This window comes from Camelus ferus, chromosome 7 (genome assembly GCF_009834535.1).
Source record: "Camelus ferus isolate YT-003-E chromosome 7, BCGSAC_Cfer_1.0, whole genome shotgun sequence".
NCBI lineage: Eukaryota > Metazoa > Chordata > Mammalia > Artiodactyla > Camelidae > Camelus > Camelus ferus.
Genome location: NC_045702.1, coordinates 18,471,751 through 18,493,661, shown reverse-complemented (window position 1 = coordinate 18,493,661; position 21,911 = coordinate 18,471,751). Strand labels below are relative to the sequence as shown.

Genomic DNA, 21,911 nt, shown 5'->3' with positions numbered 1-21,911 from the left:
CGGTCCTTCTTGTGAGTCTCTGAAAGTGCATCTCCAGAAGTCGGATTTTTTTTTCTTGACCAGCTCTGATTAGGACTGCTTTACTGTTTCGCCCTCTCTCAATGTACATTTCTTTCACAGCGTGTTCAGTTTTTCATACAATATTATTTAACAACAGTAATTGTGACAAGTAATGTATTGGTTTCAGACATTGCTGCTAGACTGCCTGGGCTTCAAACTTGGTTCTTTGACTTACCAACTTTGACCATGGGCAAATTCTGGGCCTCAGTGTCCTTCTATGTACAATGGAACTAATAAAAGAACCAACCTCACAGGGTTATGGTAAGAAGGCAGCAAGCTGATACGTATAAATTGCTTATAAATGTGCCTGTCTCAATAAACGTAGCCATTAAAAGCATTGACTGTTATCACTACATCCATCATTTACTGAAGATTAATTTTGTCTCAGGCACTATGTTAAAATTCCTCACTGACATTTAGCAGCCTTAAGTAAGACTTTGTCTTTTTAGATTTGCCTTCCAAAATATTTCTGCAGGAATTGTTTTTCAATGAAGTCTAATCTATAAAATTAAAACTACGCTTACTATGCCCTGTTTAGCCACCATGGATATTAAACTTTCATCCATTACCAAGCATCCTGTATAATCTCTATTGATTTTTCTCTAAGTCTCATGATACTTGTGTAATAGGTACCTCACCCAAACGCTTCTGCTCATCTGCTAGGAAGGAAAAGCTACAAACTCCAGGGCTCCAATTCTGATATTAACCATCAATTTTTTTCCTCTGAATTCCTGGTGAATCTCTTAACCAGAAGTGGTCAGAAGAAATATGTCTGGCTTTGTGTTCTGGTTCAAGTTCTGCCTTCCTGTTGTGCTGCTCTCTGCTTTTGAAATGATTTACTTTAGCATTTAGGGGACTTTATCAGATTCTAGTAGCTCCCGGCCATCCTGAGGACATCTTTGCATCCAGGTTGGCATCTTGTATTGCAGAGTATCGTAGCAGAAAATACAAACCTGACTCCATATTGGATCTATTCCGTTGGCTCTAGCCTTTAAGCTCTGTTGCTTGCGCTTGGTCATGCTGGCTCTGCACCTTTGTAGAAGAAGGTTGCCAATAGCCTGAATTATACATAATAACCCTTTCTATAGGCTCTGCCTCCCAGGCTTGACCTTCAAAGGTATAACACTTTTCATTCATAGAGAGATAAAAAGTTGCAGAACAGAGAGTAACGTTTGTCTTGGAGGTTTGCAGGAACATCATGACTAGACTCAGGTGGAAAATGCAAGAACAAAGGTTTGTTTCATCCCCTTCAGGGTCTGTCAGTCACCAAGAAGTTTGCAACAACCAGCCACACCTCCTCCTCTTCTAGTATAAAAGAAGCCTGAATTATAACTCAGATAAGATGGTTGTTGGGGATGCTAGCCCACCATCTTCTCAGTCTGCTGGCTTTGTGAATAAAGTTGTTTTTCTTTACCCCAATGTCTTGTCTTGCAATTTATTGGCTTGTCGTGTGGCGAGCAGTCTGAGCCTGGACTCAGTAACAATAGGAGAAATTTATATGTAATTTTCATAGTACATAATATTAAAGAATTAGAAAATTTTTGTTAGGTAAGATAATATTAAGATAATATAAACATGTCATTATTTTCTAGAGCTTTCTAAAATCTGGAGTGAAATATTGTTACCAAGGCTGTTGCCCCAGAATCACACCCCTGGCTCCTCCCTCTAATGGCAACCAATTACTCTTATCTTCAGGAGGAAGCTGCAAAGACTAAATAACAAGAACTGACTAGAACCAACTATGCCCAAGATGGTGGCAGATTTGACTTCCAGTAGACCTTGAGCTTCACTATATGATCATTATAATTAATTAGCATGCTAAATGACACACCCACCAGTGCCATGACAGTTGACAGATGCCATCATGACTGGAAGATCCCCTACAAGGACAGGAAAGGAGTGGTGCACCAGGTCCAGGTCCAAGCCACACCCCTGTTCTTGGATAACTCATGAATATTCCTTCCACACTTTCCAGATCCCTCCTTTTACTTTTTGACTCTCCTATGTATTTAGTGTCTCCACTCAAACTGGGTTGAGAAATTGATTTGTGAACTAGGCTCCCACTTCTCCACTCTTTGGTCATTGAATAAAGCTTGTGCTGTTCCAGTCTCAGTCTCAGTGTCTGTTTTGTTACTGGCTGCACAAATCTGACAGGAAAAAGAACTCCCCTGACCAAGACAAGGGATCTTAGCCTGAGCCAGGACCCACGCACGGGTCCAGTCAACCAATTTGGTAACATTATGATGTCTGGAAATTGCTCCCAAATACATCAACTAAAAGTGTCGTGAATAGAAGAAGGAAGGACAGCAAAATACTAATGACTGCATTTGGGTAACAGGGTTCATTATTATTCTCCTTGCTTTTGCAACTGAAATTTTTCATAATAAAAAGCTTGAAAATGTTATACCAAGAGAAACGTGGAAAGTACAAATTATTTTTATCCAGTGCTTTACCACAACATTCAAATAAGCACCATCTCTTCTATGAAGTAATTGACTTACATTTTTCAAAATTGTCATGATTACAAAAGATGAAGACAGACTGAGGAAAATTCCAGATTAAAGAGCAAAAGGGACACAAAAACTCAACACAAGGTGTAATTTTGGATTGCACTGCAGACCAGAATCTTTTTCCCTTTTTGCTATAAAGGACGTTATTTGGACAATTGCAAATATGAGTAAAATAATACATAATGATGTAAAAAAAATAATAAAACCTAATTGAAAGTTGTTCTGCTTTTATTATCGCCATGTGCCAGAAATTCTAAACAATTTTGGTGATAAAAGATGCAATATTTGTCCTTCTGTGACTGGCTTATTTCACTTAGCGTAACGTCAAACACCTGGAAGCAGAAAGAAGCATCATTGCCAGGGGCTGTGGGGGGTGGGGGGGAATGCCCACAAAATCCACACCCTTTTTCTCTTTAATTCTTTCTTCATTTACACACCACCACTCTGCCCACCCATTCTGCTGTACAGCCGTTGTACTGTCTTTACCTTTTTCAATTTAGTCCAAACACTGAGATGCCTTTGTTCTCTGACCTTAACCCAGGTCTATAATATTGTTTTCTGTTTCATACTTTCATCCTTTATTCTTACAAATTCCCTTTCACTTTTTCCTACATATGTTTCTAAGAACATATCTCAAGTCTTCTTTCTTACACTTGAGGAATTGGAGGGAATCCCAAACAAGGAAACTTTGAGAAAACTGTAGATTCTCCATCTAAAAGGAGAGGGACCTGAATTCCTGGATGGACAGAGAACATCTCACATTTCACGTGTGCACCTGTGTGTGTCCACATAACTGTGTGTCATTCTATGTAAGTGTATGATCCTCTTTTTAATTTTTTCATGCAATTTGGGTACATTTACTTTTAATCATTTTGGTTTTTTTCTCTAATATGAAACACATCAAAGTTATATTCAGGAATTAATTTTTAAGGATTGCTGCAAAACTGTGCTCCTTGACTGCCCTCCAAAACTCCTGGTTACTCATATGAAAAACCAGATAATTTGGTTTTCATCAAGACTGGCAAGGGGATTAAGTGCACAGAATATGAAGAGTTGAGTCTGAAGCACCAATGGAGATTTCAAGTGACATCACCAGGTAGAAAGCTGTATAAGCTGGACTGAAGCTCAGATTCGGTATCTGGCTAGAACACTTAATCTGAAAGTTATTAGAATAGAGGTTTTTATTAAAGTGATAAAGTTGGAATGATACTGTTCAGGGAAAGTGAATAAAGTAATAAGAAGAGGGAAAAGGATGGAATACTGAAGAAAATCATTTTTAATGGAAGAATATAGAAATAGTAGTCTACCAAGGACAGTGACAGTGAGTGAACCAAAAATTAAGACTAAAATATTGTGACTTGTGCTCTGGCTTAGCCTGCTCAGATGCTATAACAAAAATACTACAGATTGGGTGACTTAAAAACACCAGAAACTTATTTCTCCCAGTTCTGGAGGCTGGAAGTCTGAGAGCAGGGTGCCTGCGTTGTCTGGTGGGGGCTGTTTCCTGGTTACAGCCCTCTTGCTGTAACCTTACTTTGTGGAAGGGGCTGGGGAGCTCAGTGGGGCCTCTTGTAAAAGGGCGCTACTCCCACTCATGGGAGCTCCACCCTTACAACCTAGTCATCTCCCAAAGGCCCTGCCTCCTCATACCAGCCCATCTGTGATTAGAATTTCAACATACATTTTGGGGGAACATAAACATCCAAACCATAGCGTATTTTAACTCTAAAAATGCACTAAATTTTGTAGATATTTCTTTAGCATGTATGAGATTGGTTGAGGTGGAAATTAATCATAGGGAAAAAATTCCATAAGGAATACCGAGACTGGATCCCTCTAAGGAACAGTGTAAAACCAGAACGCTACTAGTCCTAGGAAACAAAGGGCAGAGTAACCTGGTGCCTAATGCAGGTCTAAGTCAGGAATAAGGGTTTCCCAGCTCTAGGCCCTGGTATAATGGGAGGCACTAGGTTTGTGGATTCTACAAAGTAAGAAGAGGTCTGTTGACATCATTGTCTCAGAGGCTTCCCGTGGGATGCGGGTCAGTTATGATGACCTCCAGGAACCAAGAATAAGTTATTGCATGTAGACTCTTTCACAGGGAACAGTCTTTGGTCTTATCACCTCTACTGACATCTTTGACTTAATTAGTATAATTCTAATAACATTGAGAATATGATAAAAGGTTGGACCTAAGGGGCAGCAATTTTTAAAATTCTGAAATGTCTGGGTAAGTCTTTTAAAAAAAGGAGAGAATGGTCCACTGGAAGCCTATGCTGATAATCACATGAGATGCTCCCAGGAGAGAGAGCTCACCTTGAAGTCAGGGTGGAGACAGGGGTCTGGCAGGGTAGACAGACCCAGTAAGACAGCCGTCATTCTTGGAAAGATGAGCAGATTCTACACTGAGTTGTGTTGCCAGACTTTGTACGTTGGATGAGGTTCTCTGCGTGCTCTTGTTCCAGGTGAAAATTACTATTTTACTGACTGGTGAATGATGTATGTAGTTGAATGAACCTTTGCACTAAAGCCTCAGTAGGACACTGGGGATCAAGACACAGACTTGCAGTCCTGCCCCTCCAACACAGAGAAGGAAAAGGCAAAGGCTGAGCAAAAGGTTTCCTCGCGCACTTCATCAACAGAGATGCCACTCCGCAGGAAACTATACCTGGGAGTGATGATGGAGCGCACGGGGAGCAATACTAGGGTCTGCTTATTGCCTTGCTTGGTAAATGAAATGGTACAGAGCAGAAGCATCAGCAGCGGCCGGCAAGTATTTTAGGGTCCAACAGAAAAAGGAAAGAATGCCATGGATGTCGTGGTACCCAAGAGAGGCAACATCCTTTTCGGGGTGATGTATAGCACAGAGTAAACCAGGGCTGGCGTAGAGAAAGAATTAAACACTACTCGAGTACGTGATTCATCTTGTTTGCATTCCCACGTGAAAACCCGTGGAATCTCCCCAAAGTATGGGTGGGTGAGGACTCTGCAGGGGGCTCAGATCCTGGACTAGTCAGAGGGGTGTTGGGAAGATGGTATGACTGATCCTTCATTCATTAGCCCCGCACTCCTCAGGCACTCTGGTGAGTATGGAGATTAAAAAAAAGTACCCAATATAAGCATAGTCGCTGCTCTCATTAACTCCAACATTTATTCATGTACGTTTTAAACAGCAAACAATCGAGTATGTTAACTGCCCTGAGGATTGATGTTCAGGCTGTCATTAGAGCACAGAGAAGAACTAATTCAGTCAGGGATTCAAAGAAATCTTCCTGGAGGAAATGACTCTGAATTGGTATGTAGAGAAATCATTAATTAGGTGTCCAGGTAGAGGGAACATTCTTGGTGAAGACCCAGGGGTGAGTCAGCGTAGGACATGTTCAGGTCCCAAGGAGGGTTGTAGAGCGGAAGGCAGCTGTGTAACTGAAGGAAAAGGGACGTTCACGTTAAGGAAGGGAGACAGGTGCAAAGACCGCATCGTGGAGTTGTTGAGAGGCTTGTAAAGTAACATAAACTTCAGATGTCAGCCAAGTCAATGAAAGATGCTGATGAATTTTAAGCTCCAGAGTACTTTGTGGGTGGGGGCAGGTAGCAATTTGGATGGTGGTTAAGGAATCCAGGCGAGAGGCAGCATTTGCTGGACCACAGTGTTATCAGTGAGGTTAAGAAAAGCTAGTAAAACTTGCAAGGAGTTTAATACTTAGAAGTGTGCAGGGAGGGTACATTAGGGGTGGGAAGGGAGTATCCAAGAGATGATGGGGACGACTTCTCCACCTTTGGCTTGGGCATTTGGGGGGATGGCAGACCATTTGCTGAGATGAGGAAAATGAGATAACAGATTTAGTAAACAACTCAGAACGTGCTGTTCCTCCAAGCTACAAGACTTGTAAGAAGAGGACTTGAAATGTGGGGTGAAGTTTTGTTAAGTGAGTGAACTGAAAACACAATGTTCAGTTTGGGTAACAACGATCCTCAGTAAGGAGAAAGGATGGCAGTGTGTGCAAAAGTCTTTTTCTAGGAAAGGAAAGCCTTACCCCTGGTGCTAGACTTAACGCAGTTAGCTGGGCCTGCTTTGAAAAGCTCGTTGGCGCCAGAAATGAGCGGAGGGCACGTTGCACAGGGGCTGCGTTGCTCAGAGTCCCCACAGCTGGGGAGTCAGGGAAGGACTTCTGTGGGCACAGATGACGGGGGAAGTTTTTCCTTTTGGTTGGGTGGGGCCTCCCACGGGAGGCGCCTCCCTGCCCTCGTGGCTGCCCTTCTTGTGCAGACAGCAGCTGGCTGCGCCGCGCTGTGGATACGCTGCTGGCGCAGAGGTACAAGGAGGTCTGGGTGATGCTGGCCGACTCCAGGGTCAGGGAGAAATCCTTCTTCTCTTTCCGAGAAACAGTGTACCCATCAGGGATATCTCCCTTTTCAGTAAAATTAACATTCTGTGAGAAGTAGATCAGCCTGAGACCCAGCCCTGGGTCTTGTCGATACCAGTACATAGCATCGTGGTTCATATTCTGAGAACAAGTCACTGTCAGCTTCTTCCTGGTCTCTGTGATGCGGTGTGTCGGGCTCTGGGTCACGTCGGGTTCTACGGGGCCTGTGGGGGAAGGAGACAGAGCTAGAGGCAGCCGAGGAGGCACCTGATGCTGCAGCCCTTAGGAAAGGGCTCGAGCTAAGACCTGCAAGCTACAGGCGAGGTTGCCCTCGGGCTCTGGGTCTCACCTGCTCCCAGGAGCCAAAGCAGGACCCAGCCCAGGAGCCGGGGGCCCATGGCAGTGTCACTCAGGCGTCTGCCAGCGCTGGGGGCTCTAGTTGGTTTCTGTGATGTCTCTTTCTCTGCAGCTACTTGGCCCTCAATTTCCCGAGAGAAGCCACACCCCTTTCCTTATAGGGAAACCAGAAGTGTAAACCAGGTGACTGTCCTGGCCAGCCTGGGCTGGTGAGGCTTGTGATCCCTGCCATTTTCCTCGCCCTCCTGGGAGGCTGCTGGTTTCTGTGCATTTGACAGCTTCTTGTTAGCACCTTTTTTGTCAAAGTTGAAAAATATTTTGGATCTCTAAGATGGAAACTGGTGTAACGTATTTGATCATCACTTAGAAATATGAGAACGTGAAACATGCTATCATCAGAACTACACTTTTTCTAGGTTTCTACCTCTCATTTCTACTCCGCAGAAAAATTACAAGTATATTCCTGTCTTTGTATGGCCATGGACATATTTTTCAGCCACGACCTTTTAAAAGAGTCTTGTGTGAAAATTTACCTAAATCCCCGTCATGGATTATTTTATTGGTCTGTATCCAGTTCAAGATCCTAGACCCAGGGCTCTTTTCTCGTTAGCAGCTTAAACTTAGTCACGAATGTGAATAACTGCTTTCCTCAAGGCTGGTGTTGGATGTATCTTTCTTCCCTTTCCTCCTCTCTCTCCTCTTAAAGGGGCTGTGAGAGGCAGAGGCGACACCTGCCTTCTGCAGCAACCTCACCTTTATACCAGCAAACTCAGTTTCTTTGCTGCTTGGGGCGTGTGGCTTTGCTTGCTTGTGGTCTCCAGACGGGGCTCCACAGGGAGGGTTTCTGTCCCTGGAGAATCGTTAAGCCAGTCTGTGCTTTTCTGCTCTGCTCCCAGCCATGCGGAGCTCTGCCGGTGACTCGGGTGTCCCCGCATCATCTTAGCTCCTCCAGCAGCTCACAGATGGCTCCACTTTCTGGGTCTCTGTGCCCTTCCTGCATTGAGATAACTTCCCTGGGGCTGCCCAGAATATTTCCCCCCTTTAACTCCCTTGAGCTCTTCTTGGGCTATGTTGGAATCGAAGTATTCTTGAGAGGGGCGGAGGAGGAGAGGGAAGGAGACTGCCCCGTGCTCCTAATTGCTTCCCACCACAGCTAGAGCTTCACCGAGCCCCTCTGTATTTTGCTAAATCGTTATTATCTCCAGACAAGAAGTGGGTTCTCATCCCAGTTCTTGGGCTGCCGTCGAATCTCAGAGGTGGCTTTCTGGCCTCAGTCCCCTTCAGGTGGACATTTGGCTCTAACAATCCATGGGAGTGAGGGAGTCGTGACATTAACCCTACTCTAAGGAGGAGAGTTCTTTCTTTCTATATTTCTGCACCAATCCTTTCTGGAAAAGGCTGTAGGGAGCAAACCTGGTTCTACTTCCATCCTAGGTGTTCATGTTGTCCTGGCCAGTCCTCCATACCCTAGCTACGGGTCCAGGTACTCTCAAGAAAAAACCCCCAGCAGTTTTCATTCTCAAGAAGCTGCCTCAGTAAATAATTTTGTATTACCTAGTAATACCTTGTCATCCCAAACTGCATCTGTAGAAATCTTTCACAGCTTACCCACATCCACAAAACAGAAGGATCTATTTATCCTCCTGTCCATTGGATTTTCCCAGGTTCCGTGGTACTTCCAACATCGTAGAGGTGGACAATTACAACTCAGAGACTTGTACTTTATCCCAAGCATTTTCCATATTAGATTAACCCAAGATTTAGGAGGCTGCTGCTTCTATATTCCTACCCTCCCCCACTGGCTAATTCCCTCTCCTCAGACACCTGCTTCTCGCCTCCCTATGCCATGGACTGTGAGGCTGCTCTGGTCTCTTCTTTCTTCTTCAACATCAACCAAGACCCTAAAGTGATACTGCTGAGCTGAGTCCCCAGTATGTTTGTACTTAGAAGCCAGTTGCTGTATCTTCCCACCCTTCTTTCCTGGAAACTTCCCTTCCCTCTGATCTCTCCTTCCCAAGGCCACCACAGCCAAGAGTTTGGGGAACTTCACTTCCCCAACTGCGGGCCAGGCTCCTGTGTCCCTAACAAAGGGACTGGGAAGAAGAGAGAATCCTCCAGGTGGCCAGGAGCTCTGAAACGTCTCCTCCACATTTTGCACATTGATGTAAGGCATTCTGCTCTACACTGTCCATCCCCATGTGTCTTACCCTGCGGGTCTTCAGTGCCTGCTCTCAGCCTCCTCCTCTGAGACACTGCTCAGTACACCTGCTGCGTCTCTCCTCCATCCTTCTTGGATGACAGTCTCTTGACAACAGTAAGTATGTCTGCCTTTATCCAACTGAGGAACCGTTTCTTTAAAACCCCTGTAGGAAGGACACATCTGTCCCTTTAATTATACAGCCATATTTGTTTTCCTGTGGGTGATCCTGAACCCAGACACAGACTATAGAATTTTCACCACACTTCAAATCCTGTTTTACTTATCCTCAGGCCGTTTTTGGTTCTGAGGAAGTCATTCTATCCTGTATATTTTTCTATACTATATGAGTAACCTTCGAAAGACCTTGTGAGATTTTAGTACTGAGTTTTCTTTTAATTGGTCATATAGTATCCAATTTTATGTACACTTGTCTTATCAGTGTCTGAAATGCAAGTGTATATTAAGTAATATGTTAACGCCCTCTAGTGGACTATCCCAGCAGTAGGCAGACTAATGGCCCCTTAAAGATGCTCAAGTCCTAATCCCCCCAACCTGTGAATGTTTAGATTGCAAAAGGGAAGGAAGGTTGTGGATGCAGTTGAGGTTGCCTATCGGCTGACCTTGAGCTGTAGACAGTAGCGTGGGTTATCCAGGGAGGCCCAGTCTAATCATGTGTGTCCTTCAGAGCGGAGAACCTTTCCCAGCTGTGTTGAGGGAGACGGGAGCGTGGAAGAAGAGTCAGAGAAGGAACATTGCTGACTTTGAAGCTAGAGAAAGCGAACCACAGGGCAAGGAAATCTGATTCTGTCCAAGAGCCTTCAGAGAAGAATGGAGCCTTGCCAATTTTCTGATTTTAGTTGAGTGAGACCCATGTTGGAATTCGGACCTCCAGGACTGTAAGATAATAAATTTGTATTGTTTTAAGCCATTAAGGATGTGGTTACTTGTTGTAGCAGCAACAGAAGACAATTATAATCACCAACACTAAAAATTAGTGGGGAGATGTGGTAAGAAAGCAACTAAGGCGGGAAAAGCAGAGGAAAGGATGATAACCTGGCAGGCAGGGCTCTGGGTGTTCTTGTGTGGGTGGGGGAGCTGGGGAAGGCAGGGTCACTACGTGTCTTGGGTTTTCCACTTTTGTGCAGAGGATGTGGCTGCGTTGATAAACTGCTGGTGCACAGGGACTCTGGTGTACCTAGAAGATTCAAGGATCAAGGGGAGATCTTTTCTTTTCTTTTCTCTGTCTCTCCACATCTCCATCCGCCCTCCACCCCAACCTTTCCCTCTGCATGCTTGAGTGTGTTTGTGTGGTCACCTCACAGTGGAAAGAAAGCTGGAAAGCCAATGGACTTCTTTGATATTCTCAGTAGCAGGAACAAATTCCAATCTCCTGCTATTTGGAGGGTGACTCCTTGGGTCACCCTGGTGGCTCTGTGCTCCTTAGCAGTGACCATGCACACCGTGTTGGCTATTGACTGTCAAATCACAGGAAGGATCTCTTCCCAACAGAATAGTCCATCCCTGAGGCTAGCAATGACTGCGGGGCTCCCTGCTGGAACATTCTGATCCTAAACCTGTGGAGATGAGGCATTTGCAAAACTGGAGCGTGTCAAGAACAGAAACTGGTAGCATCTACCTTTAAAAATGGCATCACCTGTCCTTTAAAAAAACTAAAAGTGAAATTACCATATGATCCAGCAGCCCCACTCCTGGGCATATATCCAGAAGAAACTCCAGGTTGAAAAGATACATGCACCCCAATGTTCATAGCAGCACTATTTATAATAGTCAAGACGTAGGAGCAATTCCCCAGTGACAGCCAACAAGGAAACCGGGTCTCTAGTCCCAGCACCACAAGGAGCTGAGTCCTGCCAGTCATAGGGATGAGCTGGGTGGAGGAGCGGGGCTCCAGAGAGAATGCTGCCAGATGACACCTTGATTTTAATCTCATGAGACCTTGAGCAGAGAACCCAGTCCCTCCCATCCAGGACTTCCGACACACAGAGCCATGACATGATAAGTGGGTGATGTTTTGACCTGCCTAATTGCAGTGATTTTTTACCCAGCAATAGAAAACTAAGACAGCTGGCTGGCACCCAGCATCCTCCCTTGGGGACTGTACAGTGAAAATTCTGCTCCCGGATAATCCCTGAAGACAAACACATTTCATTTCTTTCTCACCCCTCTCCGCTCCCTCTCACACACACACTAAGTTCTTCCTAAACCCACACATTGTCTGACAACTTTTCACTACCGTTGCATCCGCTTTTACTTATGCTCAGGCCACTGCATGTCTGAGGAAGTCCCAGTACCCTATCTCCCCATCCAACATGGTTACTCATTGAGACACTCATGGAAGAATCTTTGGCTTTTTATTTTTCTCCTTTCTTGACTTAATTGAACAGAATTCAGTTTCATCAAAATTTTCTTACAGCTGAACCTGAAAACTGAAGTTGGTCTTAGAAAATATTCACATTGGGTTAATATCCTTTCGTCTAGTAGAATATCAAAGAAGGGCAAAGACTTTGATTAGAATAGAGAGAGTGATTTAGACAAGAATGGGAAAAGGGAAGCAAAGAATATTAAGGTCAAAGGCAGGGCTTCAGTGCAGGCTTCTGAGGAAACTTCTAGTCGGGGTCAGGAATCTTGAGGACAGCACCCCCTCACTCCTCCGTTTGCCTCTCTTTTTGTGCGGAGAGGATGTGGCCGTGCAGCGCTTGGATTCACTGCTGGCGCAGAAGTACACAGATGTCTGGTTGGTGCTGGCTGACTGCAGGGTCAGGGGGAAATCGGCCTGATCTTCTCGAGAGACATGATACCCCTCAGGGACATCTCCTTGCTTAGTAGTTCTGGTACCAGTTGAGTAATAGATCAGCCGCAGCCCAAATCCTGGGTCTTGGCGGTACCAGTACATTGAATAATGATTCATCCTCTGTGAACACTGGAGAGTTAATTTCTGTTCTGTCTTCAGGATTCTGTGTCTTGGGGACTGTGTGACTGCAGCTTCTTTGAGGCCTGTGGGAGACAAAGCAGGGATCAAATAGAAACAGCCTGGGGAGCGGAGATGAGTGCTGCCTTCTTGATGAAACATTTTGCTGCCGGAGCCTGGGAAGCCAGTGACAAGGATTCCTGACCTCTGCTCAGGACTCACCTGCTCTGATGAGAAAGATAAGAGCACAGCAGAGGAGCCTGTTGCTCATGGTGGCAGCAGATGGAGAACACTGTCTGCTCCTGGGCTGAACTAAGTCTCTGATGCCAACACTTTTCACCCACTTCCTGGCCCGAGACCACGCCCTCCTCCCTCACTGCTTCAGAAAGCATCGCAAAGCCTCTTAGACTTGACTGAATGTGATAATTTCATTTATCCAGGTCACATGACTGTTTACGCCCTTCCCTTGAAGAATTAGCATGGCAGGATTTGCCTCTGTGACTTTTCTGATTTCCCTTATCTTTTGTAATATGGGGGTTTTGCATCTTTTGAATTTTCTCTGGACTATTGTGGTAAATTGATGTGTGTTCCCTGGACCCTTGAGTGTTTTCTCGGAACACTTCTGGAACTCTTTTCCATTTTGTCCTTATGTCCAACCTCGACTTTCACTCTAAAAGTACTCTCGTCTCTTTAGCCAGCCTAATGTTATTCTTTTCCACAAACACTGTATGTGCTTTCCAACCTCTGTGCTTTGCACATAATCCTACGTCCTCTCTTTTTCCTTTAGGCTGATGCTTAAGGGAGTGAAAAGGTATGGGGAAGGGAACGAAGCAACCAGACGTACACAAATTTAGGAAAATCTCGTAGGTGCCCAGAGCACGTTCAGAGAGGATTTCATATGCTGTAGCAACTCATCTTAGCAGAGCTTCCACCGATGGAAGTGGGTATGGACAAATGCTGATGTAAGGACTTTCAGCAGCTGTCTCCCAACTGCTCTGAACAATGCTTGCTTTGGGAAAAAAAGCATTTTAGGGAAATTGTGGGATGCTCATCACCACAGATGAACTGAAGCCCAAATGTCATTGATGTGACTTTCTGCAATTTAACATTATTTCTAGGAAGGTTTTTTTCCCACAAATTCTAGGTCACCTAGGATGTGGCAGTGAATTACTATAGATAAACTGCTAGCACAGAAGTGTGAGGATGTCTCTAGGACCTGGAAGAAACCCTCCTTCTTCTGGGAGACACTCATCAGGGAACCTTTTTCAGTGCTGCCCCCAACAAGTGAGCAGGGGGTCAGCCGCAGCCCCAACGCTGGGTCGTGGATGCTCTAGAACATTCTGTCATGACCAAAGTCTGAAAGACATTCCAGAAAAGCTTCTCCCCTGTTCTTCTCTAGGTTCTGGATTACTCTAACCTCCAGGTGACCTGTGGGAAAAGGATGCAGAAGGTACAAACTGTGTCCATCAGGAAGCCCAATGTTTTGAGCATGACAAAAACAAACAAAAACCCTGTGCTGGTGCCTAGAAATCCTAGGGTCTGAATTCCCCTTGTGCTCCAAGACCTCATCCACTTCCAAGAGATAAACTGAGAGCCTGAGCCTCGTGGCAGGATAGGAGAAGGAACAGGTCTTCCTCCAGCTGTCAACAGCCCATCGGTTGCTTGCCTGTGATGTCACTGTCTCCGCCCACACCCACAGTCCCACATCTACACAGGTGGTGTCTTCCCTGCCTTTCACAGAGCACCACTAGGCATTCGACTTTCCCGACCAATTCAGATTGGGGAAAACAATCACTCTTTTCGGTTAATACTTGCTATTCCTTTGCATTCTTTCTCACTCAGACTCAGTTCTTCATCCATGACACGCCCTAACAACTACCATTGCAGCAAAGTAAGTGGATAACATGAAGGTTCCAGAGGGAGACTGCCTAGATCTGAATGCTGGTTCTGTTACTTACTCTCATCTTGGGGAAGCGAGTGACTTGGTTTGTGCCTCAATTTTATGATCTGTAATTTGTTTTATTAAAAGTATGTACCTTATAGAGTTGCTGTAAGGATTAAATGAGTTAATATGTTAAGTGGTTATAACAATGCCTCGTACACAGTAATCACTCCTTCAAATTTAGCTTTCAAATTGGTAACGAGTTGTACTGCTACTAACATCATCATTTATTATTGAGTCTAATTTTGTGCTGGGGATTATATTAGGCAATCTGCATTCATTTTCTTGACTAAATAAAACCTGGGAGCCCCGAATTATTCACTCCACTTTCTAGACTAGGAAATTGTCTTTAGACAGGTTAAGTAACTTGGTAAAACTAGAAATTAACCGGATAGTCTAATTCCAAAACCCGTACTTTCAACTGTTAATGATGAAATTTTCAAGATTTTCTACTCTGTATATTCCTCTCTATTTTCTCTCTCTTTTAAAGAGTTTGACTGGAGACTTCTTACTATGGGAATTATTTTTCAATTTACTCCAGCTTCTATAACTAAATGACACTTAGTAAGCTATCCCCCAACTGCCTGAAATTCAACAGTAGCACCAAGCTGATGCCTGCCACTCTGATGGCCCCTCCAGTGGCAGGGAGGGGATTCTCCTAGGAGAACTGCCCTCCTCTGAGCCCAGGGATCAGTGTGGAGTGCCCTGCTGGAAGATTCTATCCCTGAACCTGTGCAGGTATGACATTTACAGAAGTGGGCCAATTCTGGGGTTATCCACCCTTCAAACTGAAATCACCAGAATAAAATATTGTCTTTATTCCATGCCTCTTTTTTAGCCCTCTCCACAGAGGTGTCTCCATCAGCCTCCCATTTTAAGCTGCTTTACAACAGGGTTTTCGTTCACTCAATTAGGGAGGAGAATGAGACCTGGGACATGGGAGACTGGAGCAACGAATAATTTTGGGGGTGAGTAGAGAATAGTGGGGCACAAATTCAGGGTCAATTCCAGGAAAATATATTTGACTCTTTTTTTGTTTGTTGAATACATTTTTATTGAACAGCTACTATGTGCCAGAGCTACGATCAGACACTGGGATACAAGCATGAACCCAAAAACGCCTCTGCTCTCATGAAGCTTCTAGTTTTGCGTCCAGTATATCTCAACAGTCCTGGATCCTGGGGTTACAACGTAAAAGGATATGAAGTCCAGTCTCTCCAAGGCCATGCTTGCCTGTGAGGAGTGAGATGGGGCCAACATTTCAAGCTGGATTATAAGGACAAAAGTTGGGGTTTCTTTAAATTGATGTAGGACCACAGAGAAAATGAATGATTTATCTTTCTGGGAAGGTAGGGAGGACTTCACAGAAGTGGTGTGGTTTTAAGTAAGATTTGTAGGAAAAGAAATAATTCTCTGGTAGACTAGACAGAGGGACCAGCATAGGAAAAGTCCAGGGGCTTATGACATTTTTGGAGTTTAGAAAAGGTTCAGTACAGCTGGAAAGCACAGTTGAGGGAGGATGTGAATAGCTGCAAAGGAAGATAAGTTTCTCCTCCTCCTCGTCTTTACCCTTCAATGAAAGTGTGCAAGAGGAGCAGGAGCTGCTGTTTTTGTAGCAGAGGGAGGCTTGGTGTTGGCTGTGTACAAGTGGTAGCTGCTCATAGAACAGCTCACTCACTTCTTTGCCATGAATCCAGCAGTTCACCCGGCATCTGTTTAAGAAGCACTCACCATCATCGGCATCAGTACCCAAAGTAGATCTTTCTCCTACCTGAGTACAGCGAGGATTTTACTGCCTCGGCATCCAGCATCACCCCCAACACTACCCAGCAGGACAGACATCCGTCCACCCTCTGAGACTTTGCTCTGCTTTGTTTCTGTCTGACTTATGCCCTGTGACCGTTCTTATTCAAAATGTATCAGGAAAACCAGTAGCCCAAAGAGACTCTGTTTGGGAAAATAAGACAGACAGTGGTGAGGGAAGCCTCCCATACTGCTATTTGGAACACGGGGCTGGACTGAAACAGATGAAGACTTCTTGTGTCAGGACAGTGATGACTGGAACTGTAGGAGTGAGCCCTGCAGATGAGAAGAGTAGACCACGGAAGGTGGAGAGACAGCTCGTGCAAAGGCTCAGAGGGGGTCAGAGAGCATCGGTTCAGTGATGCTGGAATGAAAACCAGCAGGGGTGAGGGGACTGAAGGCCAGCTAGATCTCCAGAGTCCAGACTGTGAAATACCTTTGTGTCAGGTTAAGATATCTAAATTTTACCATGAATGTAAAAGAGAAGCATAGAGAATGTGTGAAGGGGCTGGGAGAATGATCAGATTTGTGTATTATGCATGTCACTCTAGTGGCAATGAGGAGGAAAAGGTGGAAGAGGACAAGAGGCAGGGAAGAAGCGTTCTTTTTTAAAAAAAATTAAATTAATTAAACTTTTTAAATTGAAGTACAGTCAATTACAACATGTCAATTTCTGCTGTACGGCATAATGTCCCAGCCATGCATATACATATGTATATTCATTTTCATATTTTTTTCATTGAAAGTTACTACAAGATCTTGAACATACAGAAGGATTCGTAACCCTCCAGGCGTCGCGTCAAAACACCTGACCGTAGAAGACAGGGCTCCCCGATTTCGCTGGTTCGGGCGCCTACAACAGAGGGTGATGAGCCCTGCGGGGAATAAGCTGAGCTGAGGAACGTATAAATTAGGAATGTGGGAATACCTAGTAGATGGTTCACAGAACTAGCTTGGAACTAACGAGAGATGCAATGTGAATCGTGGATTGGATAATATTATCCAAGATGCACGTGCAGATCGAGAAGACAAGAATAAAAAGTCCAGAAATCAGGATAAAAGAAGGAAGAGAAGAGGAAGAGCCCACACGAAGGACTGCAAAGGAGTGGACAGTACTGTGGGGTTCAAACGTAAAGAAAGATAACCAAGCGGTGTCCTTTACAATCAAATACGTATCTTGTTCTATGGATCGTTTTCTCACAGGCTGAGCCCCTTCAGAGAAGAGACCAAGACAAAGACTCCGCCTGGCTTTGCTCTCCGGAAACCTCAAGACGGGGGGTTCACATCTGGGCCAGCAGCCACTTCTTCTCAGGGGACAGAGGGCCCCAGCCCGACAGCGGGACTTTCATCCGCTGCCTGAGTAACAGCAGAGTTATTCACGGTCCCGGGTCTGGCCTTGTGTGGATGCAGGCCCAGTTCTGCAAGATTCGGTGTGTCCAAGCAAGAAGCACTGATCTGTGGAGTAGCTTCCCAATGGCCAGGACGGTCTCCAAAGGGGTCCAGGGCTAAATACAGGGAAGCTTTTGGAGGGTTTTCTTTGCAACTACAATTTCTGTTCCTTGTGTCTCATGTAGATTTAGTTAAAACTCCATTCATTTCGAGGTAGGAATTGTGAAAATCATCAGTTCACGTCCTTCTGTGATTTCAGTGTTCAAAGCCACGGAGTGAGGACCCGAGGGCTGAGAAGAGGGTACTGCGTGGGAAAGGAAAAGGCTTTTGAGCCGCTGTGTGTGAAGTAACACGCTTTACGTGAGGAAGGAACCGTTAACCAGAGATGACGGTCTGTGGAGAAAATCAAAGGAAGCGTTTCCTGTTTCCTCCCCTGCAGGTCGCCATGAGGCAACCGTCAAATACCATCCCACTTATCTTGCGGGACACAACTGGTGCCGGCCTCAGCAGGGCGGTGCAGGAGGGCGCAGGGGACGGGGCAGTCCGACCGCGGCTGGACCATCCCCCGGCTTGGTCGAGGCCGACCCGGGCACAGCCCTCTTCCCAGCTTGCTGCTCAGACCACACTGGCCGCTCAGGGCTGGGGAGTCGGTGGACACCTGCAGTGGCTTCTGCAGTTTGAGATGAGGTTTATGAAGGTGGGGCTTCCTCACTTCTGCGAGGACCTTTTTTGTGCTGTCTGTAAGTGCCTGTGCAGTGCTGTGCATTCACTGCTGGCACAGAAGTATCTAGATGTCTGTGAGGGGCTGGTGGCCTCCAGCGTCAGGGGAAACTGGTCCTTCCTTATTCTGGAGACAGTGGACTCGGAGGGGCGATCTCCTTTCTCTGTGGTGTTAACCCCGCGTGAATAATGGATCAGCTGGGGTTCCATTCCGGGGTCTTGTCGATACCAGTACATGCTCTCGTGGTCCATGGCTTGATTACATTCCAGAGTAATCTTCTTTCCTGTCCCTATGACAGCGTATCTTGGGGTCTGGTTAACATCGGCATTTGTGAGGCCTGAGAGATACAGAATAAAATTGGCAAGCTGAGTCCAGGATGGGCCTGAATGCTGAAGCCAAAAGCAAGCCTAGTACAGAGAAAAATGTTTCTTCCTGATTTTAGAGAATTCTGTGTCTATGACTTACCCGCACCCAGAAGGGAAAGGGCCACATAGCAGAGGAGCCTGACGGCCATGGCACAGTCGGGGTGAGAAGGGTGTCTCCCGGCTCTGGGGAAGTGGGACGGGCTCTTAATGAAGTCGCTCAGACTGCGATGACGTAGTCCTTCTGGGCCCCGCAGCTGTCCTGTTGATACCGTAGTGTCGTCTAGACGCTTTTACCCATCAGAGCACTGATATTTTTGTCCACGTCTCTCATCCAAAGAAGGCTAGATGTTTTGCTGGTCTTAACTCAGGTCTCTGTTTTGACAAAATTGCACCTGTATTACAAGCAACGAAGATGAGAACGGTAACGCTTCAAAAGCTCGTAATAGGAGGACTTGACCTGATCAGGGAGGTCGGCAGAGGCAGTGATGCTCGAGGTGAGTTCTGGGGAACGGGCTGGAATGAAGTCTGCAGAGCTGAGAGAGAAGAACGTTTGGTGAGCAGCGCGGCTCAGTCAGACGGGGTGCAGGGACCATCTGGCGAGGATTAAGTGGGGCAACCCCTTAGGTAACACGCGTGAAGGGCTGAAAGCAGTAACTGGCATTCACCGGGTTCTCAGAAAATGTAGTATTATTGCGTGATAATCACACAACGTTCCCCGTCTCGCTTCTCACTTTTCGGTGTTCAGATTTCACTCACTTCATCAACTTGGGCTCCATGGTACAAGGTTCATCTTTCTTTAACTGCACTACCAATCGTGCCAGGATGGAAAATTCAGATCTGCAGCTATTTTCCAGTACATACTTGGGTAACATTGGCTAAACATATTTGGATGCTGCTGCTATGAACAGAATCCAAAACAACCACTCTTCTCTCTCCTCTCTCTTTCCTCGTGTCATCTTGAGAAAAGTTTTTAGCTGTGACTTTGAGCCACGAAGATGAATCCCAGGTTTCCTTCCCCCTTTGTCTGCTGCCTCTGCCCCAGTTCACTAGGATACACACCCAATAAAACTTCTGCTTGCAGGCTGCTGACCTGGGCTTTTGGATGTTGGCTATTACAGCTCCACTGTTTAAGGATCACCTCTTCAGCTTTCTTGGATGTATTAACACCGGTAGGTCCCTGCTCACTCTTGCTCTCCCCTGTGTCCTGAACGAATATAACGCTTCTGACTTACAGACCCTGAAATACTCTTATTAGGGGCTCTCTTAAGATAAAGGTAATCATTAAAATCATTGGTGACATTTGGTCTTTGCTTTTACTATGAAAGCTGGTCTTCCATTAATAGGAAGTGGCCAGGAAGAGAAAAATCAATGAAGCTTTACTGCCTCCTGCTGGAAAAAAAAAGTGGAATGGGTGATTAGAGAGAGATCTGGAGAGATTCTTTCTGATGAATTTTAAAGAAACAGGAAGGAGAGAGACTTCCAGTTGATCTAAGTGTGAGGAGATGTTAGGATTGAGTGATGAGTCGATAAAAGTTCTCAGCAGGGCCTGGGTGTAAAATCTTTATCTCGCGGTAGAGATGGCTAAAGAAAGAAGGAAGATAGAGAGGGGTAGATCTTGGGTTGGGAGTAGATATGAGTGAGGCTCAGGTCCTGCTCAGAGGAAGGGATGCTTGAAGGCAGGGATAAACCACGTGCCTCTTGTTGCCTGTGCAGGAATGACTCATGCGTGCCCACCTTTCCGGTCCAGCGAGGGAAGTCTCTGGAGCAGCTGACGAGAATTTTTAAATGTCAACAATTAGGGATACAGGAATCATCAGAGATAATTGTTACATACATCTGTATGCATTTTTGGTCCAGTAAAAACACCCTGTCTCATTTTCTAGTCTTCTTTGTCTTCTTATATAATTGTGCTTAAAGGACTTGCAGGTCGGGGGTGTGTGGAGGACTTAAACACCCACCAGAGCTCAGAAAACATGTTATTTGGAAGAAAATCCTGAACTACTTGAGATGTGTTTGAGTCTATTTCCCTCTCCTGTCCTCTGTCCCATCCTTCTACTTTTTCTTCACTAAATCAAACAATGTTCTCAGTTCTAAGGCTGTCAAACTGGAGGGACATCACTCTCAAACTAAAGAACACAGTCTCAGGAAGGGTGAGAATAAAGTGATTTATGAAGGACTACACCAACTGTGGTAGTTTTAGAATGGATAGGAGCCGAGTCTTCCCTGTCTGTAGGAGTCAGAAAAGCCTTTATGGAGAAGCTAATCTCACAGCTAAGAATGAAAGGACATGCAAGAGTGAGCCAGGCGGTCAAGCAGCAGTGACCCACTTCAGACACAGGAGAAGCCTTTGCAAAGGTGAGGCCCTGTGATTCGGCTTGTCCCCTTCAGTGAAATACGAAACAGTCAGTAGAGCTGGACTCTCAAGTTCTGCAGTGAATTTGGAAGACTTGGTCATACTTTTAGACAGAGACCTCTTCATGGAGGGCTTTATGGAGAACGTTGGACTCAATCAGGCTGGTGGGATTGTCTAAGACAGAGGAGAGCCGATGCAGTAAGAGGCTGGCGGACCAGTGAGAAGAACACTGCATCTTTTCTAAGTGACAGGTGATGAGGGCCTGCAGTAAAGTAGAAGCAACGAAGACAGACAGGATCAGCTGAATCAGATAAGCGTGCGTGTCGGAAACCGTGATGAGTCTCCGGGCTGTCCCTTTAGGCATGAAGGCCATCTCCCCCGCCGCCTAGGCGTGCTGCTGGCTGGCGGCCCTCCTTGTGAGGTGTCTTGGCTAAAGGGACCCCTCTTCCCCCGAGGGCAGCCCCCTTCTCAGGGCCATCGTGTCCAATGTGGCTGCACTGAATGTGGGCATGAGACCCGGCCTCCTCACCTCCCCTTCGGGTAATTCTAGGGGCCCCCTCCGCCTCCCAGCTCCCTGTGGACTCAGCTTAGGCCTTGTGGAGGCTGCAGGACTGCCCAGCTTCTCCTCTGCCCCATGCAACTTCCTTCTTTTCCCTTCTACCCATGTTGATCATAAGGGCACTTTCTAATAATCTTCCTGAACACTAATGTCCCTTGCAAAGTCCATTTTCCAGGAAATCTGAATCGATGACAATCTGTAATACAGAAGTAATAGATTTATCAATGGATGTAATGCGAGGACTAATGGAAAAGAGGAACTTAGAACCATCATTCCACTCACTGAGATAGAAGTACAGTATATGGGCCAGAGTGGATGCATGTAGGGGCGGGGAGCCAATAAATTCAGGAATAAATTAC

The 21,911-nt window shown here is 45.6% G+C and overlaps 1 long non-coding RNA gene and 2 gene segments (V, D, J or C); 1 reads left to right on the top strand and 2 right to left on the bottom strand.

Moving 5' to 3' along the window:
• LOC116664829 overlaps window positions 1–18,815 on the bottom strand; it is a 49,253-nt gene extending 30,438 nt beyond the window's left edge. Inside the window, 4 exon segments of the C gene segment in view lie at window positions 8,301–8,310; window positions 14,009–14,015; window positions 18,325–18,612; window positions 18,741–18,815. Coding sequence covers window positions 8,301–8,310; window positions 14,009–14,015; window positions 18,325–18,612; window positions 18,741–18,789 — 354 coding nt within the window.
• The window catches only part of LOC106729699, a 387,064-nt gene that overhangs the window by 49,132 nt on the left and 316,021 nt on the right, over window positions 1–21,911 (bottom strand).
• On the top strand, window positions 18,813–20,515 carry LOC116664838. The gene is made up of 3 exons (XR_004321313.1): window positions 18,813–19,134; window positions 19,722–19,809; window positions 20,354–20,515. It is a non-coding gene; the product is annotated as an uncharacterized LOC116664838 (long non-coding RNA).